The sequence below is a fragment of the Lipophrys pholis genome (assembly GCF_963383615.2).
Source record: "Lipophrys pholis genome assembly, chromosome: 1".
Classification (NCBI taxonomy): domain Eukaryota; kingdom Metazoa; phylum Chordata; class Actinopteri; order Blenniiformes; family Blenniidae; genus Lipophrys; species Lipophrys pholis.
The window spans coordinates 38,133,385-38,155,102 of record NC_137635.1 but is presented as its reverse complement, the minus strand read 5'-3'; the positions used below and the strand labels follow the sequence as shown (position 1 = coordinate 38,155,102).

Sequence of the window (21,718 nt, the reverse complement as noted above, 5' to 3'; positions counted from 1 at the left end):
GAAGCACTACTATTATTATTATTATTATAAGAATTGGATGAGAGCACAATTGCTCTCATCCATTAAACCTCCCGCCACCCCTCAGAAAGCCCAACATTTATCCTCCAGGGTAGAACATGGTCTTCCCGCCCTAAACCTTCCAAAAGGACGTGTAACTCTCTGATTGACCCACACCGCAGGAAGCTCAGTCTCATAAAGGCCAGGCTCAACAGTCTCCCCGTAACAACTGGTACCAAAAGGATTGTTAAAACACTCTGAAGAGTCCCTGACACATCCACTGCTGTGGCCCCTAAAAACTTCAGAAGTATTTCCCGACTCTGGACATCTGCTTGGAGAGCCGGCCCTGTCCCTCCGCCATGAGACCACCTGCCGGGTCAGAACAGCTGTCGGAGCATTTTTTTACCTCCTCACTCACACACACAACACTTACACTCACACTGACTCAGCAGAAATACTCACGTTCCTAAAATATGACTGAGTGATGCTTCATGAATACTGCAATGAGATAGAAGTGCGTCACCCACAATGAAATGAGGTGAAAATCGAGATTTAGTGGCTCACTTTTCCAAACAAATGAATCACATTACCAGAAACCTTCAAATGTCGTAGTTTGAGAGTTTTTTAGATAGTAAACTTTGACTAATGACCACAACTGATGTTTTTACTGGTTCATGTTTCGGATTAAAGACGAGAAGATGAACCTGCTCACATTTGTAAACGTAGGATATGAGTTGAAATATCTTTGTTGGTTGAGAGCAGACAAAAACCTTTTGTTTCATTTACCTTTTTGAGAGGCCAATGTCGTTCACCTTGACTTCTATGTGTAAAACGGAGATAAGAACATCTGTTTTTGCTCTATCCAGGTACCAGAAATCTACAGTGTTATTTTGAAGTGAGAGGAGATTTTTTTAAAGGGGCACTAGAGAGAGTCTTCCAGTCCCTACATGGTCATGTGGAAGTCACTTTCCTTCAGGGACATTTTCAAATCAGTTCTGTCCTCATGTTTGCATGTGAAGTTTGTTCATTGTAGTAGAACTGTGGGTAGGACCACAGTGTGATGTAGTGGTAAGCACTCCTCAGTCCCCAAGATACTCTATTTTCCTCCCAGTCCAAAAACAACTCTTAAGTTTGATCGGTAACTCAAATTTGCGTGTGTGTGTGCGTGTGTATGAGCCTTGGAAAGAAAAAATTTGGGACAAAAACTGTGTGTAGCGGAAACAGGAGCTGCTTTAGTCATCACTGACCATGTTGGATAATCTGCAGCATCCCTGCATGACTCAGCAGTCTGATTTGTTATGAGTCAGCACTACAAGACCAGGGTTCTCTACAAGTCTTTTTTTCCATTGTAATACTGCTGTGTTCATTCATTACTTGTCCATGTTACATATCGTTCCATGTCTTACGTTTTTGATGCTCGACGAGCAATTAAGTCATTTCATGTGTACCGAGATGAATTTACTCCTGTTTGCCATCATTGTCTTTGAGGAAAACACAAAAAAACAGCTTCTGCTGCGCTGACTTTGTTAGCTGGAGTACGGATGACACGACAAAAATGTTGATGGGTCTGTGAAACCATCACAGATCGATCCATTACATTACTATACCAGTTCAAATTTATCTTTAAAGGAAAGTCTACAACTAATTTTCTGCCTTCGGGTTTCACAATAAACTCGAGATGTTGAACGTCAAACATCCTCGCTTTTCATCCAATTCTACTACAACAGGATGAATTTGAGACGTTCTCAAGATGCAGATTACCAAACAAAAATATTTAAGAAATCATTTGGCCTGACTGCTATTAACATTAATAAAGGTTTGAGCAGCGATGGTGTTTCTGTGGCTTATGAAGATTTGTGGAGTTGGGATTTTCTTTAGAGCCATTATGATAAACTATTATCTGGCTTTGTTTTTTCTTCTACATGTGTAAAAGTGAAGACAAATTTCACAGAGACAATTCCATTACCTTAGCCATGTGAAGACTGTTTATATTGACAAGCTTTCACTTCTTCTCATCGTTTTCTACTCCAGCTGATTTCAGTTGGCGATATAAAAATAAACAATTTGATCATTTGGGACACCGTTTAAATAAACACAATATTACATGATTGTTATGAGCTGGAAATAAACATACAGATGCTGCCTTCAAAGACAGTTCTCCACAACTGACTTCTGAGCCAAATAAACTTTTAAAGAATGTGCACACGTTTTCAAACTAAATAAATACAAGCACTAAGATATCAGACCAGCTGACAGCCCTGCGGTGTTGAGTTCCACAGAGTGCTTCATCTATGTGAGGGTTTCACATGATCAGTCGTTGACCACTGTTCAGTTTGACATGAATAAAGTAAATTAACACAAACGATTGACGACAAAGTTAATGTAAAGTTCCGAGTTGCTCCAGTCTGCGCTTCAGCTCTCTGCTCCTCTTCCTCAGCGCATCCTTTGTGGTCAGCAGCTTCCTCTCATCCGCTCTGATCTCCCCGATAAACTCAGTCGCTTTCTTCAGAATCACCACTTTTGCCGCTTTGTCATTGTTGGCCACTGCCGGGACTTCATCCCTCAGGGCCAGGAAGCTAATCTTCAGCTCACTTCGTCGCTGCCTCTCCAACACGTTGTGAGTCCTGCGTTTGTCGTTGTCGTCGCTGTCTGACCGCGGGCTCCAGCACCTGCGGCCGCCACCCGGCCTGTGCGCCGGGCAAACGCCATCTGCCTTCAGCCGCTTCGCGGCAGGTTGCTGGGTGCTCGCCGATGGCTGCTGGGCAGCGTAGTTGTGCTGATGCATGTTGATTTGAGACCGTTTGAGGACCAGAGGAGAGGGGACCGACCTTCCAGACGCTTTTCGCCCATCCACAGTCACCACATCAATCTCTTCATCCTCCTCAGCATCCTCATCCATCTCTTCTTCTGAGAAAAGAGAAAAGTGGTATAAATGCAGATGATCACTGAACAGGCAGGTTAAAAAAAAATTAAATACAGAGTATTTTTACAAACAATGAAAGTTTATCATCAATATTTCTAAATCATTGCCCCGCCTTTGTGCATAGTCATTGGGATCAGCTATAGCCCCTTGTGACCTTATATGTGATATGGAAGATGAATGGATGGACTGATGAATGAATCCTGAAAGCGGCTTGCCTAATTTTGACTTTGTGATCCAGTAAGTTACCCACCATCGAGATTTACACAGTAGACGACCCCTTTTATCACAGTAAGATACATACATTTAATAGCCATCTTCATTAAATCTGACCAGTTGCTGATTCGGCCTTGGTCTGACCACGTTTTACTTTTATAGCACTTAAGATATCACTCTGCTTCTCCACGAAGTGAGAATCCAAACATGTACACTCCTGAATGATTCTCACCTGATTCACTGTCACTACTGCTGAGTGGTGGCGAGTCCAGACACACATCTGATCCCACCTCCATCTCTGCCTCATTGTTGTTCCGTTTCCCACCCAGTGCGGTGTATGGAAACACCGCAGCGGGGTCAATGCAGTCCGTGACTTCTGAGTTCAGATCCTGCAGGTAAGCCGTCGGTCCCTGAGACCTGCAAACCTGCTGATCTTCGGCTTGGTCAGAGATATCGTCAGTGTTGGGTGTGTTGTTGGAGTCTCGGCGGGCTTGGAGGGCAGCCAGCCGCTCAGACACCACCTTCTCCAGCTTAGTGGCAGCTGCAAAGCTGCTGCTCCACATGCAGTCGTGTATGATGAAGGACTGGAGAAAAGCTGCTGATGGGTTGCACTCCTCGTCGAGCAGGTCGGAGACCATCTCCAGGTGGTCAGCGGCAGATGGAGAGATATCGGGGGTTGAGGGTCTCCGGTAGGGGGACAATGGAGGTGTGTGCAGCAGCTCGAACTTCTTCCAGATGTCTTCACTGGGACCCGGGAGGACCTGGCTGCGTGGAGGAGCGTAGAAGTCTTCCTCCTCCCCATCCAGGAAGAAATATGACTGAATAGTGTCATAGTCATAATCGTAGTTTGTGCTGGACATGGTTAACACTGGTGGCATTATGGCTTCCTGTGGAAGAATTAAAACAAACCTTAGACTCGGTTTAACTGGATTATACATTTGATAATACAAACTTAAACATAGGGAGCATGAAACAAATCCGAAGGTCAGACATTATCAAATCACAGCAAATGCATTACAGCTAAAAAGTAAATTAAACTGGTCATTTAAAACTGAGTTCTCGACTCTGATCAATAATGACACCAAAGTCGATGTAACAAAGTAAGTAGGATCACTGTGGTTATTTTCTTATTCTGACTAAACAGAATTAGAGCAACCAAATATTGACATCTAATACACACTATCACATCACTTTGGACTCAAACATTTGAAAAAAAGACAAATGACATTTAAAAAAAAAAGTATTAAAGCTGTAATCATTCAAATTACACACCTTTGTAAACAACAGTAAACAAACCGCACAGAGAGTAAACAAACTGAGGCTACCTGCTGAGAGCTGAGCTGGTCTCAGGTGTTATTTGATAAAAAAATGTCAGTATTCAGATGCAATAATCAAAATGCAAGCTGGTAGACTTGATAAAGTAAACTTCGAGTGTAATTCTGAAGTGTTTTTTAAACTAATTTGGGGACAAGTAAAACTACAACCGAGTGGTCTTTAAAACTCACCGTTATTCTTCTGACTGATGTGAAAACTAAGAGAAATTCAAATGTCCAAAAATAGAAAGCTGATTCTTCCAAGTTAATCTTATCAAACAAGTCCGTATGAGGAAAAATAAAGCGTCTGTTGATAAAAAACAGATGACTGTGACCTATAAACGTGAACTCCACAGGGTAGGGAGTTCGCCTCCTCTCCTCCGCCTCAGTTGGAATAACTCCGACATCACAGCTCCCCAGCGTTTATATAGCAGACCGCTCTCGCTCCATCCGCAGAGACCACACATTTTCCCGCCAAACGTGACCTACGTAACAAACAAAAACACCATGTTACTGTATTTGACATGGCATGAAATATAATCTCGACTAGTTATTCATCAATATTATTCTAGTTTTACTACGCACTCCTTGTATAATGACCGAAACGAGGCAACAACTCTGGGAACTATCTGATTCCGCGGATGTGTACGAGAGTAGCGATGTAAGAGGCTGGTCAGTGCTGACTGTAAATGATGCAAAGGAACAAAGTTCCGGGAAACCAGCTCTCTGTCAGTGATGAAGTCACGAGAAATAAACAAATAAACAAGTAGATAAATAAAAACACGCGTAAAACTGTGGCGAACTGGATAGTTTTAGACTTTGATGTTAAAGCAAAAAAGGAAACAATACACATTATTTTGTAAATAAATGAATAAAGTGACAAATGTGACATTGATAATTACATGAAACGATATATTCAAAATCCAAATAGAGGAATACAGGATGAAAATAGAATACATTTTATGAACGAAAAGCAGATTGAAACCAAGCAATAATAAACAAAAATAGACCCCAAAAAATGTATGTATGCTATATATATATATATATAGAGAGAGAGAGAGAGAGAGAGAGAGAGAAATATAGATATACAGCAATTTAAAGTGTTCTTCTGTATTTTACAACTGTATTGGACAAATGGTCTGCTATCTATTGCTTCAATGATTTCCTGGGGCCACTTTAGTGATGTAGTGATTTCACTAAAGCCTGAGATCAGCTCCAGCACTCTGCAACCTCGACTTGGAAAAAAGTTGTATGGAATTGATGGATGGATGATTAAGTATGCAGATGTGCTTTAATTGTACTCCACGCTACTGTATTAATGTTGCATATCTATATTTCAATCGTCTCAAAATATTCGTTTTCAAAATTTCCTTTTTAATTCAAGTCTATGATAGAAATCCTACGCTTGTTTCTGTTTCCTGCTCTGAAGAAAACATTTACTCTGCTGTCATCTGGCGTTTAAACAACACACTGCTTCAATATAAAGATTCACTGTTTTGTTGTTTTTTTTGTTTCTATTTGTGTTTTTTGTAAAGAGTGATGTATTGAACAGAACATAGTAGGAATTTTGTTATATGATATTTCGAAATCCAACTGAATGAATTCTAGGTAACATTGGACACATCTCAAAACAAAAAGCTTAGTTCCCTGACCGGGAATCGAACCCGGGCCGCGGCGGTGAGAGCGCCGAATCCTAACCACTAGACCACCAGGGACTTACGCTGTCTCGGTTGAATTCAGGTAATATAAACATACTGAAAGGTATTCGTACGTTGTTATGACATAGTTTTTCCATGGTCAGGTCAGACTCAAACACTGACGGGCTCACGTTGAACTTTTTTACTCGTTTGTCATGTGACTCCATTTTATAGTACCGTTGAGTCCGTCGAGCCTTCGTTTGACAGCACGGCTCGACTCAAGGTCTTTTTTTCCCCTTCTTCTCCACGTGGTCATTGTGTGAAATCACCACTATTTTCTTTCACAGAGAACGACACAGTCCCATTGTTTTAAAGTTTCACAACCTTTCAGGTTTAGGAAGACCGTTTTGTTGTTCTAGTTTATCAATTTTCACAGATTCAAGCATGTGGATCAGAGGTTGAATACCAGTTTCCGGTATTCTACAGTCAGTTTTAATTCTTCGCCACTAGGGGGCGAGCGTCCTTTACACATATATACACACGCATACACAAACAAGCAGAGGCTCCAGTCGTCTGTCTCTCGGTTCAGTTGTACCTTATCCTTCAGTGCACGTTGCTTTTACATGCATATTGCATCTGGAATAAGCATATGAATGGCAATTTGTGCTTCCTGTTTGACGTTTTAATTTGGATGATCGCCTTCAAATCTACGTGTTTTGGTTCCGAACGACGATTTTTGAAATCGAAACAACCCTCCTGTCTTCAAAACTACCAGACAATCCTTCAAGTAAGACTTTACATTTCCATATTAAGAGTGATCCATGGCCTTCTCTAAAATAATCTCACTTCCTATCTGTTTCTTTTTCTCTGGCGCAGCATGTCCGCCAAAGAGACAATAAGACGAAAGAAAATACAGATTATTAACACTTTGTCTCGGTCAAGTAACCACAAGTTGATCCTCGACAAAGCCCATGAGAAAAAGCTGATAACTGATCGAGAGTGCGACATTCTTTCGAGCAACAAAGGAGATGTGGAAGAACAAGTCGTGATGTTCGTAGATAAGATTATGATGAAAGGAGAAAACACCTGCAAAGACTTCCTGGACCTCCTGGAGACCGACGACGCCTTTAAGGCCACTGCTCCTGCACTGGAGACCGTTAGCCTGAAGAATGCCTGTCCTTCACCACCTTCTGCTCACAGTGGTACAGTGATGCACAAGTCTGCTCTTTCACATCAAGTAAATATTGTTTAATGTTTGTATTAATTCTGTTTCACACTTTTACTCAGATATTCATCTACCAGAGAGCAAAAGGAAAAAGAAGGTGAGATCGTACTATATAAATAATGCCTTATTTAACATTTTTGAGATGTTTCAGTCATAAATACTTGTTATCGACAAATCCCTTTTTGTCATGTTACTCAGACTGATAATGCTGTGTTGTGATGAAATTATCATATTAGTCTGTAGTAACACAAACATCACTTTGTTGTTTGTCCTTAATCACAAATATTACTGTAATAGTTCATAAATTAACATTTGCTAAAGGTTGTAATTCATTAAGAAGGGTATTTACATTAACAAATTTGCTTTGGTCATTCTTAGGATGACTTTTATGAACTGAACAGCAAGCCCACCGGCCTCTGTGTCATCATAAATAATGAGGAATTCCAGGATGGCAGAAAGAGGAGTGGAACTGACAAAGATGCTGGTACATTCCAAAAGGAAAAATGGTAAAAAAAAAAGTCTTTGTTTGTTCATGCCTGCAGATTAATTATTTTTCCCTGTACATTTCTACAGAGAGTTTGGCTGAGGTCTTTACCTGGCTGGGGTTCAGGGTGCTGATGTGTCGAGAACAAACCATGGACCAAATGGAGCGAACACTGATGTGCTTTGCTTCTCTGAGTGACCTCGCTCAGCTGCAGCTGAAACTGGAGTTCAAGGTAGAGGAGTGGCTTGACTCCAAGTTCACTGATCTTGATCAGGACCTTCACCACGGTGATGCATTCATCTGCTGTATCCTGAGTCATGGAGAGAAGGGTACCGTGTTGGGGATTGACAATAAACCTCTTTCCATCAAAAGTATCACAACAATGTTCAAAACAACCGAGGAGTCGGCCCTGAAAGGCAAGCCCAAAGTCTTTGTGATCCAGGCCTGCCAAGGAAAGGGAATACAGCAAGGAGTCGTAGTGAATGAACTGGAGGCTGACGATAGTTCCTCACATTCCATCCCTGAGCAGGCCGATATTCTGATCGCTGTTGCCACTGTCGAAGATTATGAAGCAATAAGACACGTCATAAATGGGAGCTGGTTCATCCAGGCTTTGTGTGATCAGCTAAAGGATTGTTGTCCCCGGTAAGTTTAAAACTCCAAATATTTGCACTGTAACTTCCAAACAATAGCGATGTAACAACATGTGTTGATACACTATATGTTATTTTAGGGGGGAAGATATCACCAGAATCCTTCACCGTGTGAACAAAGACGTCAGCCTGAAAGAGGCTGCTCGCCGACCTGGCGCCGGGAAGCAGATGTCTGAGTTTACGTCCAGACTGACGAAGACACTTGTGCTGTCACCACATATCAAGTGAATCTTACAATAGTACAGAATATAATGTTTTTTTGTTGTAGTTTTTCAAAATATGAAGATAAAATATTGACTCTAAAAATAAGATTTTGTTGAAATGTTTTCTATCTTTTATATCATCTCAATTTTATCATTTCAAAATTGGCTTTGTTCGAGATCTTTGTCTTTCTTGACTGTCGCACATTTTCTGAAATAAATTCAACTTGAATGTACAACTCTTTTGTCTAAGTTTTAATTTAAAATTCCAACAAATTATCATTTGCAGTTAATGGGAACTTAGAGATGTCCTGTAAAGTTGTTTAAAAAATAATATCCAACATACCATAAGTGTGTATAATTGAGTTGGTCATTTAAAAAAAAGCATTAAATGAGAACGTTTTCACTATTTACTATTTACTAAGTTTTGCAGTCATTTACCTGCTTTGATCTGTTTGGCACCTCATGCGTTTCACACCCAGAACTAAACCTGTTGTTTAAATATTAAAGTAACATTTTCCATGATAATTACTCAACAAACATTGCACTGACTTATTTCACTACATTTTATGGAGAGCAAAGGCTTTTTTCTATGTTTATTTCTCCACAATAATGGACAGTCAGATTTTAAGATTATAATATGCTCATGTTTGCTTTTAAAATCATAAGGAAGGTATTTCATAGTCCTCATTATTTCAAAACACTCATAGACCCAATATATGTACTGACTTTATAGCAGCTACAGATTAATTCAGATGTGTCTGATTAATATGTACCTATGAATACTGTAGCACCAACATATACTGGATATTTTATCTTGTCGAAACATTTAAATGTATGTCTTACCAGGTTTATCACTAAATTCAGGAAGAGATAAAAGGTAGTTCCCTGACCGGGAATCGAACCCGGGCCGCGGCGGTGAGAGCGCCGAATCCTAACCACTAGACCACCAGGGAAGTGCTGAAGAATCCAACACGTGCATTATAAAACAAATATTGAGGATCATGACGCAAACAATCACAGGTAGTCTGTGAGCTACTCCTTCATGAAAGTGGGATTAACAGGTTTCTTATTTCCTGCACTCTGATTTTGCACACATTTAAATCCAAAGTGAAGCAGTGTGTGTACTCTGAAGTCGGAAGATGCTTATCCAATCAAGTTTAAATGAGAATGTTTCGGTTATTATAGTAATTTCCTCATACGGGTAGCAGTAGTAGAAATTTGATTTTTATTTTTCACTGCGCACGTATCTCTTGCTTTACGGTATTGTAGCTGCGTTTACGCGTTTACCTCCGTATCCGGTTCAGCTGTTGTGTTTTTTCGGGGCTGGTTTCCATGGAGATGGTTGTTTGTTTCTATCGCGAGATCTGGCAACGCTGCTCGGTACCTCTCGGAGAATCCGCCGTATTGACGCCGCAAATGGAAGACGCCCCTCTGGTGGACGACACTTCTGTGGGTGCCATGGCGATGACTGAAGGACCGGACCAGGGACAGGAGTTTACATCCTCCCCTGAAGCTCTCGCGCTTGAAAAACCCGACCAGGGAGAGAAGTTTACATCCTCCCCTGAAGCTCTCGCGTTCATGTCCAGCGTTGGTAAGCAGATAAACTCCTCTTACTGATGCGGTCGTGGTCAACAGAAATCCAGACCTGCGTGTGCTTGAGATCGCACCACCTGCTCTTGGCACATCTTGACTTCCTCCAGTGCCAAATAATGGTGAGCTGCCACGAGTAGAATTATGATCCCAGAAACATTCAAAGTCTTTCTCACACTTCTCACAGAGCCTGCAGAGCTGCAGAGGTGTGTGTTTTCAGACTCCCTGGGGACTGTGTCAGAGGGAGGCAGAAACCTGGGGGACTTCGAGGTGGTGGTGGAGTTTGCTCGGAGAGTTGAACAGCCCTGTGTGCTGGTGCATGCTCAAAGCCATGGAACCATTGATGACATCCCTTGTGGAACCACAGTGACAGGTGATGGAGGGAACAGTGACAGGTGCTGGAGGGAACAGGGAACCTGTGACAGAAGTAGAATTTCAGTCAAGGGGTGGTCTGTGGTCTGAGGTCGTAGACTTTCACAAAAGTTAACAGGTTACATTGGCATTGAGATCATCTCTGAGCATTCGTTGGAATTTATTTTGAGTCTCGTACAAATGAAGTTGATAATATATTTACTAACTTAAATGTACCCCACAAAATCCCATTAATCCAGTGCTGCATAGCTTCAGGCAAACACAAGCCAACTCACAAAACTATTGGAGACGAATTATTTTCTCTTCTACATGTGCAACTTATTGTCATTAGTTTAAATGAATTGTGAAACAACTTTAAAAATGACATCAGATTGTTGTATTCAAGTTGCATTAACTTGATCCACACAAGAGAGAAACTTGATAGCTGTTAATTATTATTCTTAATTTGCCTTTATCATTACTTTTTCAATATGTTTATCTGACATCAGTCACCTGAGGTAGCGGTTGAGATGTCCAGTCAGATTTCAGGGAAGGCCTTTGCCGACCCGGTCATAGCTTTGTCTCTGACAGGGACGCTGAGAGAAGACCATGTCCATTATATATATATATTTTTTTTTTCTTAATGCAATTTGATATGTCTTCCTTGACCACCTAAGCCTACCTAACCAGTGACCTGGAGGTTCTGGAGGAAGATTTCCACGAGTATGTCAAAGTGAGTAACTGTAGCAGCCATAACATACGTGGTTTTACTGAATGAAAATAACCCTCACCTGCTTCCCACTTTTTCAGCTTAAGGGCAGCAGCGTGGACAACAGGTGTCACATGGTGCAGTGTAATGGAGAGATGGTGATCAATAAAGTTACCAGAGTGGGAGAGGTAAGACAGGAAACAGCATAGTAAACGTTCATTTATTCAATCATACATCCATTTTCACGACCAACTAGACAAGACTAGACTTGAGTTGCAGGTTGCAAATTCTCACCAACATGGTCCTTTTGGCCAGCAGAGTTTACACCAACGCAAACACAATCTTGCTCACTGTTACACACTGAACCACAGTTCATCCAGCAAAGTAACTGTACGTGTGCATGTGTCTACAGGAGGTGACAAAAACCTGCATTTCATATCCCATTTCTGATCTTGGTGGGCTGGTAACAGAGGGCTCCAGCTTGCTGCTGATGCGTCTGATGGCTCTCAGAAAGAAAGTGCCAGAACACATATTTTTTGTCTCACTGGACCAACAGCTACACATCGTTCACACAATGTTTGTAAGTATTTAAACCAGAGAATTAAATTATTGGTTCATTAGTGACATATTGGACAAGTATACTAAGTTTTTTTCTGTCTGTGTGTGATCAGAGCGAGTTGGGTTTTAAGCAGCTTGAAGCTCGGGGTGAGCTCCTAAACGTTTTTGGTGTGGAGAGGATAGTTCACTCTGTGGAAGACGGTCCCACCACCTGGCAGAGCTACTTTCTAGATGATGGGTAAGCTCGACTATTGTGGTGACAACTAATTATGTAGATTTACTCAAGCACTTGACTCAATGTTTGTTTCTTTTTGATGTCGCTCCATACTTTCACAACACTACGTTTTAGAAAGAAATCTTGTACATTTGATTCAAATACATGATTGTGAGAGCTTTTCAGATGGAGATTTGGCACAGTGGATATTCAGATAAAATTTCACTAATTTTTAAAGGTTAAGATAGTATTTTCTAACGCATGTTGCTTCTGTTGGCTTACAAAACTAAATGAGTGATCACATTTCAAATATCGTTTACTTGTGAAGAACTCCACTAGACAGATTCATCTTCCTCTAAATGTCTAAGAGTTCATATCAGCATGTGATAAAACGATCCTACTGCATTGCCAAATATTGGAGACTCAAAGAAAAAATAAATCTATCCTCCAGATATGAGAGAAAAATCCATAAAAATATCCATTTAATAACTTGTAATTTGGAGCTACTTTGTGGCAAAAAACAGTCCGTCAAAGTCGTCATCACATCTGTAAACCCTTAGCGATGTACTTAAGTGATCTTAGGTGGTACTTCTGGGTTTTTCCCAACATGCCTCCATCAGCAGATTTATAACATTCAATTTAGTGAAATATAATACGCTTGAACTTGGAATTTTAATAAAGACATCAATACACTGTAAGTCATATTTAGTTAAAATTCACAACTTGATATTTCATTAAGTTGTATTGCTTATTTTCTGTCATCAGACACCTGGCCAGCAGAGTACAGGTGGGCTCTCCAGTGACCATGAGGCTTCTGCAGTTGCCATCAAAGACAGAAAAAGGTAACAATCCCCACATAAGCGGAAAAAAAAGTAATTAGTTAATTAAGTAGTTTTAAGAAAAATGTCTCCATGTTGATATCTATAATTACTTGGTATATTTCTCTGTATTGTTATATGCATGTAGATTTGCCCCCTGTAAGATTTACACTTGTGTTGTTCTGTCTATACTGTGTCTTTATGCTTTTTGAGTTTGTAATGAGGCTGAGTCTGAATTCTAATGTCGTGTGTTTGTAGCTGTGTTAGCGTTGGAAGAGGACATGGAGATGCATTCCAAGTTTCTGGACAGAAAGGTGACAAGTGATGTTCTCATGTGCTATAACAGTTTCTCAATACTTGGCTGTATTTAGATTGTGATGTCTTCTCTGACCCACATATCTTTCTCAACAAACTGTGTAAATCCTACAACAGCACAGGTTCTGAATGTTAATGTGTTTTTGTGGCAGGAAGAGATAAAGGCAAACCACGCCCTGTACCTCCAACAGCACCCAGAGATCCGAGCCCTGGTATCTGACTTCCTGCAATCCCTGTTACTGAGAAAACCAGACGATGTGGTCCAGTTTGCAGGAGAATACTTCCTTCCTTTCACCTCTCGTCGTCCTCCAGAGCCAAATACAGAAGCCCAGTCAATCTAAATGTACATACAGGACCATATTTCTCAACTTCTTAGTTATTTTTCACATCTTCCTCTACTTTTGTAATAAACTTAAAAATAAATTGTTTAGAAATTGTATTCCTGTTTTCTTCTGTGTGGTAAATGACTTGTAATTTATTAAAACACTTTGTGAACATTCTGAAACAACTGATAAAATCTGAATAAAGTCTTTTGAAACTTTTTGGGGGGAAATCATTTTTAGGCGTGTCTCCAAAGAAAAAGGACGCGTGTCAAATCAGCTGGAGGTGAACGGGGTTTCAAAATAATGTTGAAGAAAAAACAAACAAACGTGATACTCTGTCATAACTTCACAGAACCGCGTTGCAACTGAGCTGTGTGCGGTAGTGACTTTTTCTAACTTGAAGAAGCAATGAGTTGAGGAAATTACATTTCAAAACGTTCGATCTTAAAGACAGCTGGCTTTTACTTTGGTCTTCCTGTACTTCCTCTGAAAGCGAAACTTTATCAGTATCGGCGGTATCAAATGCTAGACTGAACTGAAAGACTTAACTTCACTCTATTGGGAAGAAATACTTTGACAACATCGCTGTGAAGTGGAAACATAAAGTTTGAGGGACGAACAAGCCAAACGCGGTAAGTTTAATTGTGGTTTTGTTTAGTTTTTTTACACATCAACAGACGGAGACTGAAACTCGGCGTTTGTTACCGAAGCCCGGCTGGGTTTTCATTCTCACTTCACGTTATATAATACAACATTTTAACCGCTCGTTGTGATATAATAACAACGATAAACGGTTTCAAGTCAACAGTTAATCTTGGTGTCGCTCAGCTTGAACAAAAGCTTTTCTAAATAAAGTCAAACAAACGTGATGACGTCACACACATCCGAATCAATTCAAAGTTAAAGAGTAAAATTTAAGTTAATATTGACAAAGTGACCAACACAAATACAATATTGTCTTAAGTAGCACATAGATTGGAACTCACTCTATATGTTAGACATGTCCTCAATTTAAAAAATGCCAGGAAAAAGTCGTAAAGAGCACTCTTTCAACAAAATATTCCAAAAGAGTGGATCTATTTGGGTTTACCCCAATAGTTGACAAGCAGCAGTCCAATGTATTCCTACCACTAATAAAATATGCAGTAACTTGTGCACAAATAGTCAGCTCACTGACACCCAGTGTTTATTGTTATTTGTTTGGTTTGCTTCAGTATCATGAGTGAGTGACTCATTTTCTGTAGGTAAGGAATATTTCCCGGATAAAGGCAGCTGGACAGATTGTTAATTGTGAAATATGTAAATGAATGAATAAGTTCTTGAAATCGAAATCAAAATTTAGATTTAAAAAAAGATTAACTGGATAAAAATATAGATTCCTTAATAAGAATGTATCAATACTAAAATTATATAAAACATGGGAAAATCATAAAAAAAATTCATATCTTATATGGGAAAGGTTTTAGTATACACAAATGTTGTGATTAAAAAAACTTATAATAAGTTTAAGTACAATCTAATCTTGATTAATAATTACAAACACTGTGATACTGGAGAACTGTTAACATTTTTGCTGCGAAGAGCAACTGCAGAATTTTGTTTGTGTTTATTTTTTTGTAAGGTCAAAACCAATTGTGATTGTCCTTAGACATGAAACCAGAAAGGCCACCTTTTGTTTAATTTAGTCATTTATCCAATTTATTTACAGGCGTACATAAAAGTAGATTTTCGGTTGTTCCATTTCCACAGACTGAAACACCACAATGATTGGCACAAGACTCTAACCCTAACTCAAACCTTAACCCTAGGATCTGTAGTGGCACCCCAGTCCCTGGTCAGGAGAATGTAAACCGATGCAAAGCAGACCGCCCCTTCATCAGCTGTTAATGTAAACAGAATTGGACAGGGACGATGAAGTAATGTAAACAGACTGCAGAGCCATGACAGATGCACTTAAATTTGAGTAAAGAGCTTCGTCATAGAGAGTGCATTCAGGCTTATGACCAAACACGTGTGTAAACACTAAGCATGTACTCTAATGTGTGTAATCATGTAACGTTGAATCTGTCAATAATGTGTAAACATAAACATGTATTCAGAAGGTAACAACAGTTGTCTGGTGGATGGTTGGCGGTCCTTCAGATTAAAAATAAAAAGCCATGACCCCCATACTGGGACATGGGTCAACCTGATTACGTAACATAATGGAGGAATGAGCTAATGTATATGACATAAGAGAAGGAGGATCGGGGGTGGAGTCTTCCCCTGGTCCGACAGTATGAATCGAGGGGACGAATGAGACGGTGTCAGTTCACTCCAGGGGTGGCCTCACTGGTGTTGGACTTGTTGGTATCTGCAATAAACACCTTGTCTGGCTTGGACATCTTTCAATTTTGACCATTTTTTGCCTCCGTGTGCGAGTTCCTCTTTTTACAACTGATTGACCTGAAGTTTTGAAGACCCAACTTCAACAGATCAATTTGGCATTAAAGGAAACAGCTTCTTTTTAAGCCATACAAAAAGTGAACAAAATGGGAAAACAAATTCTAAAGATATTTGAAAAATACTAAAATATCAATATAGAACATTAATCCCTACTTTAAATGTTTAGTAGTTTGAATAAAATTTGGCTTTCAAAAGCTGTTATAAGCAAAAACATTTGTTGGATATTTTTATTGGTGGAAATATAGTCTTTTAATTGCACAATATTACAGCTTTTTTGGTACTGATGCAATGGCGCGTTTATCAATATAATTATTTGTTTAGTAAAAAGGGAATAATGTTATAGTGGTTTTATGTTGAAAAGTCAAGTGGTTTTGGTTAAAGACTTCCTCTCCTCCTGTGTTTCACCTCTTCCAACAGGATTGTTGCGGCGAGCCTCGTTAGAGTACGATGGACAGATTGCTCCTGTCCCGCATAGATGAAGGTCTGGACTCCTCTGACGTGGCGGCGCTCTGCTTCCTGTGTTCGGACAATGTGAACAGGAAACGCCTGGAAGGGGTCAGCCTCATCAAATGCCTTTTTATTTGTCCTAAACAGAATGTTGACCAGCTGTGTTATAGAGTTTCTTATTTCACGATTGCTGGCAGAATTTGAGTCATTTGGTTGTTCTGCAGATCAAAGATGCAAAGAAACTCTTCCTGAGACTAGAGGAAAAAGGTCTTCTGGAGAACAATGTCTTCCTATCACAGTTGCTCCACACGCTCCGGCGAACAGATCTTCTCGACCTCCTGGTAACAGATGGCAGGCAACTAGAGGAAACAGATTCAAGTCCTGTTCTGTCAAACTACAGGTAAACAATGAAAGAAACTGATATTCAATTTACTTCGGCAATGTTACGAAAATACTGCAAGTGTGATTATCAACATTTCTATTTCCCTTTTCCTCTTTTTCTTTCTCACCTGGTTGTTCCTGCATCAGGGTGATGCTGTACAGAATATATGACAACATGACGCAGGAGAATTTTGACAAGATGAAGTTCTTATTGCATGACAAGCTGCCCAGGAGACAAATAGAATTGAGCAATGTGAGAACTCGACTACACACCTCTCTACTTCATGCACGATCCACCTGCAAACATTATTTTTGACCTAACACTGAGATGAACTTGCTTTACAACCAAAAATGCTGAGGCAAATCCATTGTTTTCTTTCTTCAAAATATTTGTGTGTGTGGACAAAGAAACAGGCTTTATTATATTGGAGTAAAATGCCTCTGTACTGTGCAGTCCAAAACTATATGTAACATGTGTAAAAACACATGTAAATATCAGCAATTATCAACTCAGATCATTTTAAGAACCACATTGGAGCCACTTCTACCACAGAGGTACAACAGCAAAGCTCTCAGTTTACCAGGCAGTCTACATCCCCACCCTCATCAATGGTCAGGAACTTTGGGTTATGGCGGAAAGAATGACATCACAGATACAAGCGGCCGAAAGGTGTTTTCTCCGCTGGGTGGTGGGTGTCACTCTTCTTGATGGAATGAGGAGCTCAGCCACCCGGGAGAGACTCACAGTCGAGCCGCTGCTCCTCCACATTGAGAGGAGCCAGTTGGAAGTGGTTCAGGCATCTGATTGGGATGCGTCATACAAAGTTCATTTTCAATTCATCATTTGCATACAGATTGTTGTTTACCAGAACCTTTTATTGTACCTCAAGTCATAAATAACTGCAAATTCTAAATTGATTGGATATTTTTTGATGTGTTCGTTCCAGACAGCGCTTGATGTGTTTGTTGAAATGGAAAAATTAGGTTTGATGTCAAATACGAATGTTGATGAGCTGCTCGGAGTATTACAGGATTTGGACTGGGAGCTGGCATTGATGGTGCAGAAGTACAAAGGTATGGTGTTTTCTTTAAAACATGTACATCTTGCATGTTTACAGTAAAGATTAAAAAAAATAATATGTCTTTGCAGATGCCACCCAGCCGCTTGTCCATGCTCATGTCAGCATGGATAATCAGGTGAGGGTTTGTATGTGTTTGAACTAATCAATCAATCATTTATCAGTAAAAAGTTGGATTAATGGCTGCTGTTTACTTTTTTCATGCAGCAAGTCAACAATGACACCCTCCCACAACGCCCTTCACGGCACATATCAGAGACTCAACTAAGCTGTAAGTGTCCTTTTTGAAATGTCATGTAAATCATAATGTCCTAACTATTCACACGTCGTCAATATTGTCGGCTATGACAAATATAAACATTGTTGGTTTTTGTCTTCAGTTGGAGAAGTGAATGTTTACTCTGATGCACAACAAAACATAAGGTCCCTCTCTCTTTCTGATCCGGTAAGCCCTCCAGGAAACACACAATGTTTCACATTAATTGATGGTTTATTTGTTTATCAAAGCATCAAGACTCATGTTTGTCTGCTTGTCCTGTAGGCAGAGTACTATCCTATGGTTCATGACCCTCGTGGGTTGTGTGTGATCATCAACAATGAGAAATTTATTGGATACGATTTGAAAAATCGAAAAGGAACTCAGGAGGACGAGAGTATGTATTGTCATCTTTGACGCCTCATGCTCTGATTTATATATGCACAGAACGTTCTGGACTACTAAGCCACGTTTTTTTCAGTTGTTTAGTTGGTCAGGCGAAACACATTTAGAAGTGAATCAAATATCAAATTATAAATCAAATCAGAAAAATAAGCTGGCTTCACAACAGTATGAGCTTGTAGTCTTTGGGAATCATGGTTACAGCAAATAGATATTTACCAATTGCAACATTTCTCATACAGATTAGGATGCACTGAGAGGAGATAGTTTCATGCACGGCTTCCACTTATCTCTTTTCTCTTTAACACAGAGGCTCTGAGGGCATTGTTCACCCGCCTCGGCTTTACAGTCAACGTACACAAGGACTTGACTGGAAAAAAAATCCTGCATGAAATTATGAACATTAGCAGGAGGGATTTTCGGAATGATGACGCCTTGGTGAGTCTTGTGACAAACTTTTAAAACTGTGTTTTACGTAAACACCCATAGCATTTATAGGTTAAACTTAGTCTGTGGTATTGTGAAGGTACAGTTATTTATTCATGACTGAGAGTGGATAAAAACGCCTCATGTATCTGTGCTTATTATGAAATCCATGACCCTCTATAACAAATAGTCCATCCTTGAACCTTCACGTATTTATCTGTGTCGCCTGTTACTTAAAATGTAAATTTCTATGATAAGTTCAGTAAAGAAATAATCCAGTTTGAAAATATATGTTGAATGAAACTATAAATAATAATAAACCACATGTCTGTGTTTGATTGAAGGTGATTTGTGTGCTCTCCCATGGAGAAATGGGTTGTGTCTTCGGTACCGACGAGAAGCAAGTGATGCTTCGAGACCTGACTTTCCCATTTACGAGTGATCGAGCTCCCACTTTAGCAGGAAAGCCCAAACTCTTCTTCATCCAGGCTTGTCAGGGCGGCAATTACCAGGCAGGAGCACTGCGGTTTCCCCCAATGCCAAAACGAGAGGAAACTGAACGAGAAACTCGTCTGGAGGAAGATGCAGGTCCCGTCCTTGGCGAGACGGTGCCGTCACACGCTGACTTCTTGCTCGGGATGGCCACTGTGCAGGAGTTCAGGTCGTTTCGACACACTACCACAGGCTCCATCTACATCCAGGAGCTTTGCAGGCAGCTGACCATGTCAGCAGAAAGGTGAGAGACGTCATGAGTGACATTGTAAAAAGCTTTAAAACTACAGATGACCTATGCTTAATCGCAGATTCATGAATGATTACCACTTACCAACCCTCCCAAAAAAAAACTTATTTGCTGTTTTTTTCTTCCTAATCAAATCGATTTTTTATTATATACAATTAAAAAAAAGAGGCTTATTTGTCCTGACATTTTATATATTCAAACCAGGCCATTGAAATGTACACTTTGTAATATAAAAGTTGTTTTTTTTTCCAGACAAAGAAGCACATAGGCTGTTCCCTCTCTTCCATATTAGGAAACACATTGAAATTCCACTGCATCTCTCTGTCTGTCTTTCTTGTTTCTCATGGACTGTGAATGTGGCCTACTGTATCAGAGAGGCAGGATGTGCTCCTGTATGTTATTTATACTGTTAACTATGTGATATGTGTGATTTAATGTAGACATTTTTTCTGATGCTTTCTCTGCAGAGACGAGCCGGATGACATTCTCTCCGTCCTGACGCGAGTGAACAGGGAGGTCAGCAGAGGAGATTATTTAAACCGCAAACAAATGCCAGAGCCGAAATACACTCTAACAAAGAAACTCGTCCTCAAATTTATCTCGGCTGACAGAAACCAGCACTGAATATCAGCTAGAATTTGTGGTTTACATGTTTCTTTGTTAATTGTGTGTGTTGAATATGAATTTTGCAGATGATAAGAAATTACAACGTGAACTATCCAGATCAGTCTTTTTTGTTATTTCGAATACAGAGAAAAGCCAAATTTATGTTTAGTGTCATTTGTCTTTTCAAAAACCATCCCACCTGTTTTTAAGCTGGTCAGTAAATCCACAAAGACATTGAAATTAAAAATATGATTGCATTATCAATGATATTTATACAAGTTCATTGAAGCATAAATGTGAATCAAATCTACTAAAAGCAATTTTCTGTTCTGAATGAGGACGATTCTATATAAACAGTGTTTTAAATGTTGAAGGGGCATATTATGGTGTGGGGCTGTCGTCAGCACTAATAAATATTGAATAACTAATTTGCAAAGTATACCGTAAGACAATGAGCAGGTCAGACATTTTTCATTACTCCTGCAAGTCAAAAATAATCTCAGGATTAAGCACACAGCAGTTTGTCATTTCCGTTCGCATCGTTCAATCTTGCATAAGTCAGTGGACGTTTTTGAAGTTGTATCAATAAAAAGTTTCTACTGAAGTCATCACCAAGTGCAATTTAATGTAGTTTCAGTCGCTCTGTAGTGGCTTCATGAAGCTTTCACAAAATAATGTATTGTAAAAGGTACTTCTCACATCCACAACTCAGGGTTGCAGAGTGCTGGATCCAGTCAATAGCTGCAGGTGAAGGCAGGTACACACCAGTGCATCACAGGGCAAACAGACAATCTTACAGTGATCAGTTCAACCCAAAGTTGTTTAGGGATGTGAGGAATCACTGCACTAGAGCATCAGGAGAAATCCCACACAATTGAAACCTGGGAATGTGCTGTAAGCGATGGCAAGCAATGTGTAAAGCTACTACCTAATTGTATTTTTAAAAAGGGTGAATTGGGAGTGAACAAAACCCCTTTTCTCTTTTGAGTAAATGTTTTTCACTGTAAAGCTGAATTGAATGTTACATAATGTAATAAATGAGAATGTGAAAAAGGTGTGGTCTTTCTTTTGCACAACAGTTGATGACTCCCATCAACCCCCTGTGATTGACTGTTCCGTCGGCTAATCACGCGCATAACATTTCAGTCAAAATCTCACATGTACTCTTGCGAGTGGAATTTTTGGGGAAAAAGGGTCAGAACGAGTTCTATATTTGATCTTTTTTTCTAATGAAGTTCAAGAATTGATTTAAAGAACATTTAAGGGAGATAAAATACGCGAGAATACCAGGTGACAACTCCTTTAACCTCACATGCTTGTTTTGGGACTGAGGGAGGAAACTCATGCAAGCAAAGGAAGAAGATGCAAACTTCACTGTGAGGGGAGGGCGGCACCAACCACAAAATCA

General features: G+C 39.9%; 4 protein-coding genes across 4 annotated transcripts; 3 read left to right on the top strand and 1 right to left on the bottom strand.

Moving 5' to 3' along the window:
- Positions 1-1,956: 1,956 nt before the first annotated feature.
- LOC308110046 (transcriptional regulator Myc-B-like) lies at positions 1,957-10,654 on the bottom strand. Its single transcript, XM_080464070.1, has 5 exons — positions 9,936-10,654; positions 7,904-8,102; positions 4,639-4,931; positions 3,366-4,020; positions 1,957-2,904 (listed from the first exon to the last, which is right to left on the bottom strand). Exons 4-5 carry the CDS (start codon positions 4,009-4,011, stop codon positions 2,375-2,377), a joined length of 1,176 nt encoding a protein of 391 aa, XP_080320196.1. The 5' UTR covers positions 4,012-4,020; positions 4,639-4,931; positions 7,904-8,102; positions 9,936-10,654; the 3' UTR covers positions 1,957-2,374.
- Positions 6,618-9,179, top strand: LOC308110109 (caspase-3-like). Its single transcript, XM_080464198.1, has 6 exons — positions 6,618-6,870; positions 6,960-7,285; positions 7,371-7,405; positions 7,687-7,792; positions 7,882-8,437; positions 8,526-9,179. Exons 2-6 carry the CDS (start codon positions 6,961-6,963, stop codon positions 8,671-8,673), a joined length of 1,170 nt encoding a protein of 389 aa, XP_080320324.1. The 5' UTR covers positions 6,618-6,870; position 6,960; the 3' UTR covers positions 8,674-9,179.
- Positions 10,009-13,744, top strand: catip (ciliogenesis associated TTC17 interacting protein). The gene is made up of 9 exons (XM_080464085.1): positions 10,009-10,239; positions 10,426-10,611; positions 11,267-11,322; positions 11,400-11,486; positions 11,711-11,878; positions 11,970-12,094; positions 12,836-12,912; positions 13,147-13,202; positions 13,356-13,744. The coding sequence occupies exons 1-9, from the start codon at positions 10,065-10,067 to the stop codon at positions 13,542-13,544; spliced, it is 1,119 nt and encodes a 372-aa protein (XP_080320211.1). The 5' UTR covers positions 10,009-10,064; the 3' UTR covers positions 13,545-13,744.
- A 261-nt stretch (positions 13,745-14,005) lies between these two features.
- casp8 (caspase 8, apoptosis-related cysteine peptidase) lies at positions 14,006-21,358 on the top strand. Its single transcript, XM_080464029.1, has 12 exons — positions 14,006-14,158; positions 16,389-16,526; positions 16,643-16,818; positions 16,947-17,052; positions 17,747-17,873; positions 17,950-17,996; positions 18,086-18,149; positions 18,259-18,323; positions 18,420-18,531; positions 18,847-18,974; positions 19,307-19,698; positions 20,172-21,358. Exons 2-12 carry the CDS (start codon positions 16,419-16,421, stop codon positions 20,326-20,328), a joined length of 1,482 nt encoding a protein of 493 aa, XP_080320155.1. The 5' UTR covers positions 14,006-14,158; positions 16,389-16,418; the 3' UTR covers positions 20,329-21,358.
- The last annotated feature ends 360 nt before the right edge of the window (positions 21,359-21,718 follow it).

Coding starts and splice junctions, on each gene's coding strand:
- LOC308110046 (XM_080464070.1), bottom strand. CDS start 4,011: ATGCCACCAGTGTTAACCATGTCCAGCACAAACTACGATTATGACTAT. Junction 2,905..3,365: donor CAGTAGTGACAGTGAATCAG/GTGAGAATCATT, acceptor CTCTTTTCTCAG/AAGAAGAGATGGATGAGGAT.
- LOC308110109 (XM_080464198.1), top strand. CDS start 6,961: ATGTCCGCCAAAGAGACAATAAGACGAAAGAAAATACAGATTATTAAC. Junction 7,406..7,686: donor AGAGCAAAAGGAAAAAGAAG/GTGAGATCGTAC, acceptor GGTCATTCTTAG/GATGACTTTTATGAACTGAA. Junction 8,438..8,525: donor CTAAAGGATTGTTGTCCCCG/GTAAGTTTAAAA, acceptor ATGTTATTTTAG/GGGGGAAGATATCACCAGAA.
- catip (XM_080464085.1), top strand. CDS start 10,065: ATGGAAGACGCCCCTCTGGTGGACGACACTTCTGTGGGTGCCATGGCG. Junction 10,240..10,425: donor CGCGTTCATGTCCAGCGTTG/GTAAGCAGATAA, acceptor CACTTCTCACAG/AGCCTGCAGAGCTGCAGAGG. Junction 11,323..11,399: donor ATTTCCACGAGTATGTCAAA/GTGAGTAACTGT, acceptor CCACTTTTTCAG/CTTAAGGGCAGCAGCGTGGA.
- casp8 (XM_080464029.1), top strand. CDS start 16,419: ATGGACAGATTGCTCCTGTCCCGCATAGATGAAGGTCTGGACTCCTCT. Junction 16,819..16,946: donor CCTGTTCTGTCAAACTACAG/GTAAACAATGAA, acceptor TTCCTGCATCAG/GGTGATGCTGTACAGAATAT. Junction 18,532..18,846: donor AGGAACTCAGGAGGACGAGA/GTATGTATTGTC, acceptor TCTTTAACACAG/AGGCTCTGAGGGCATTGTTC.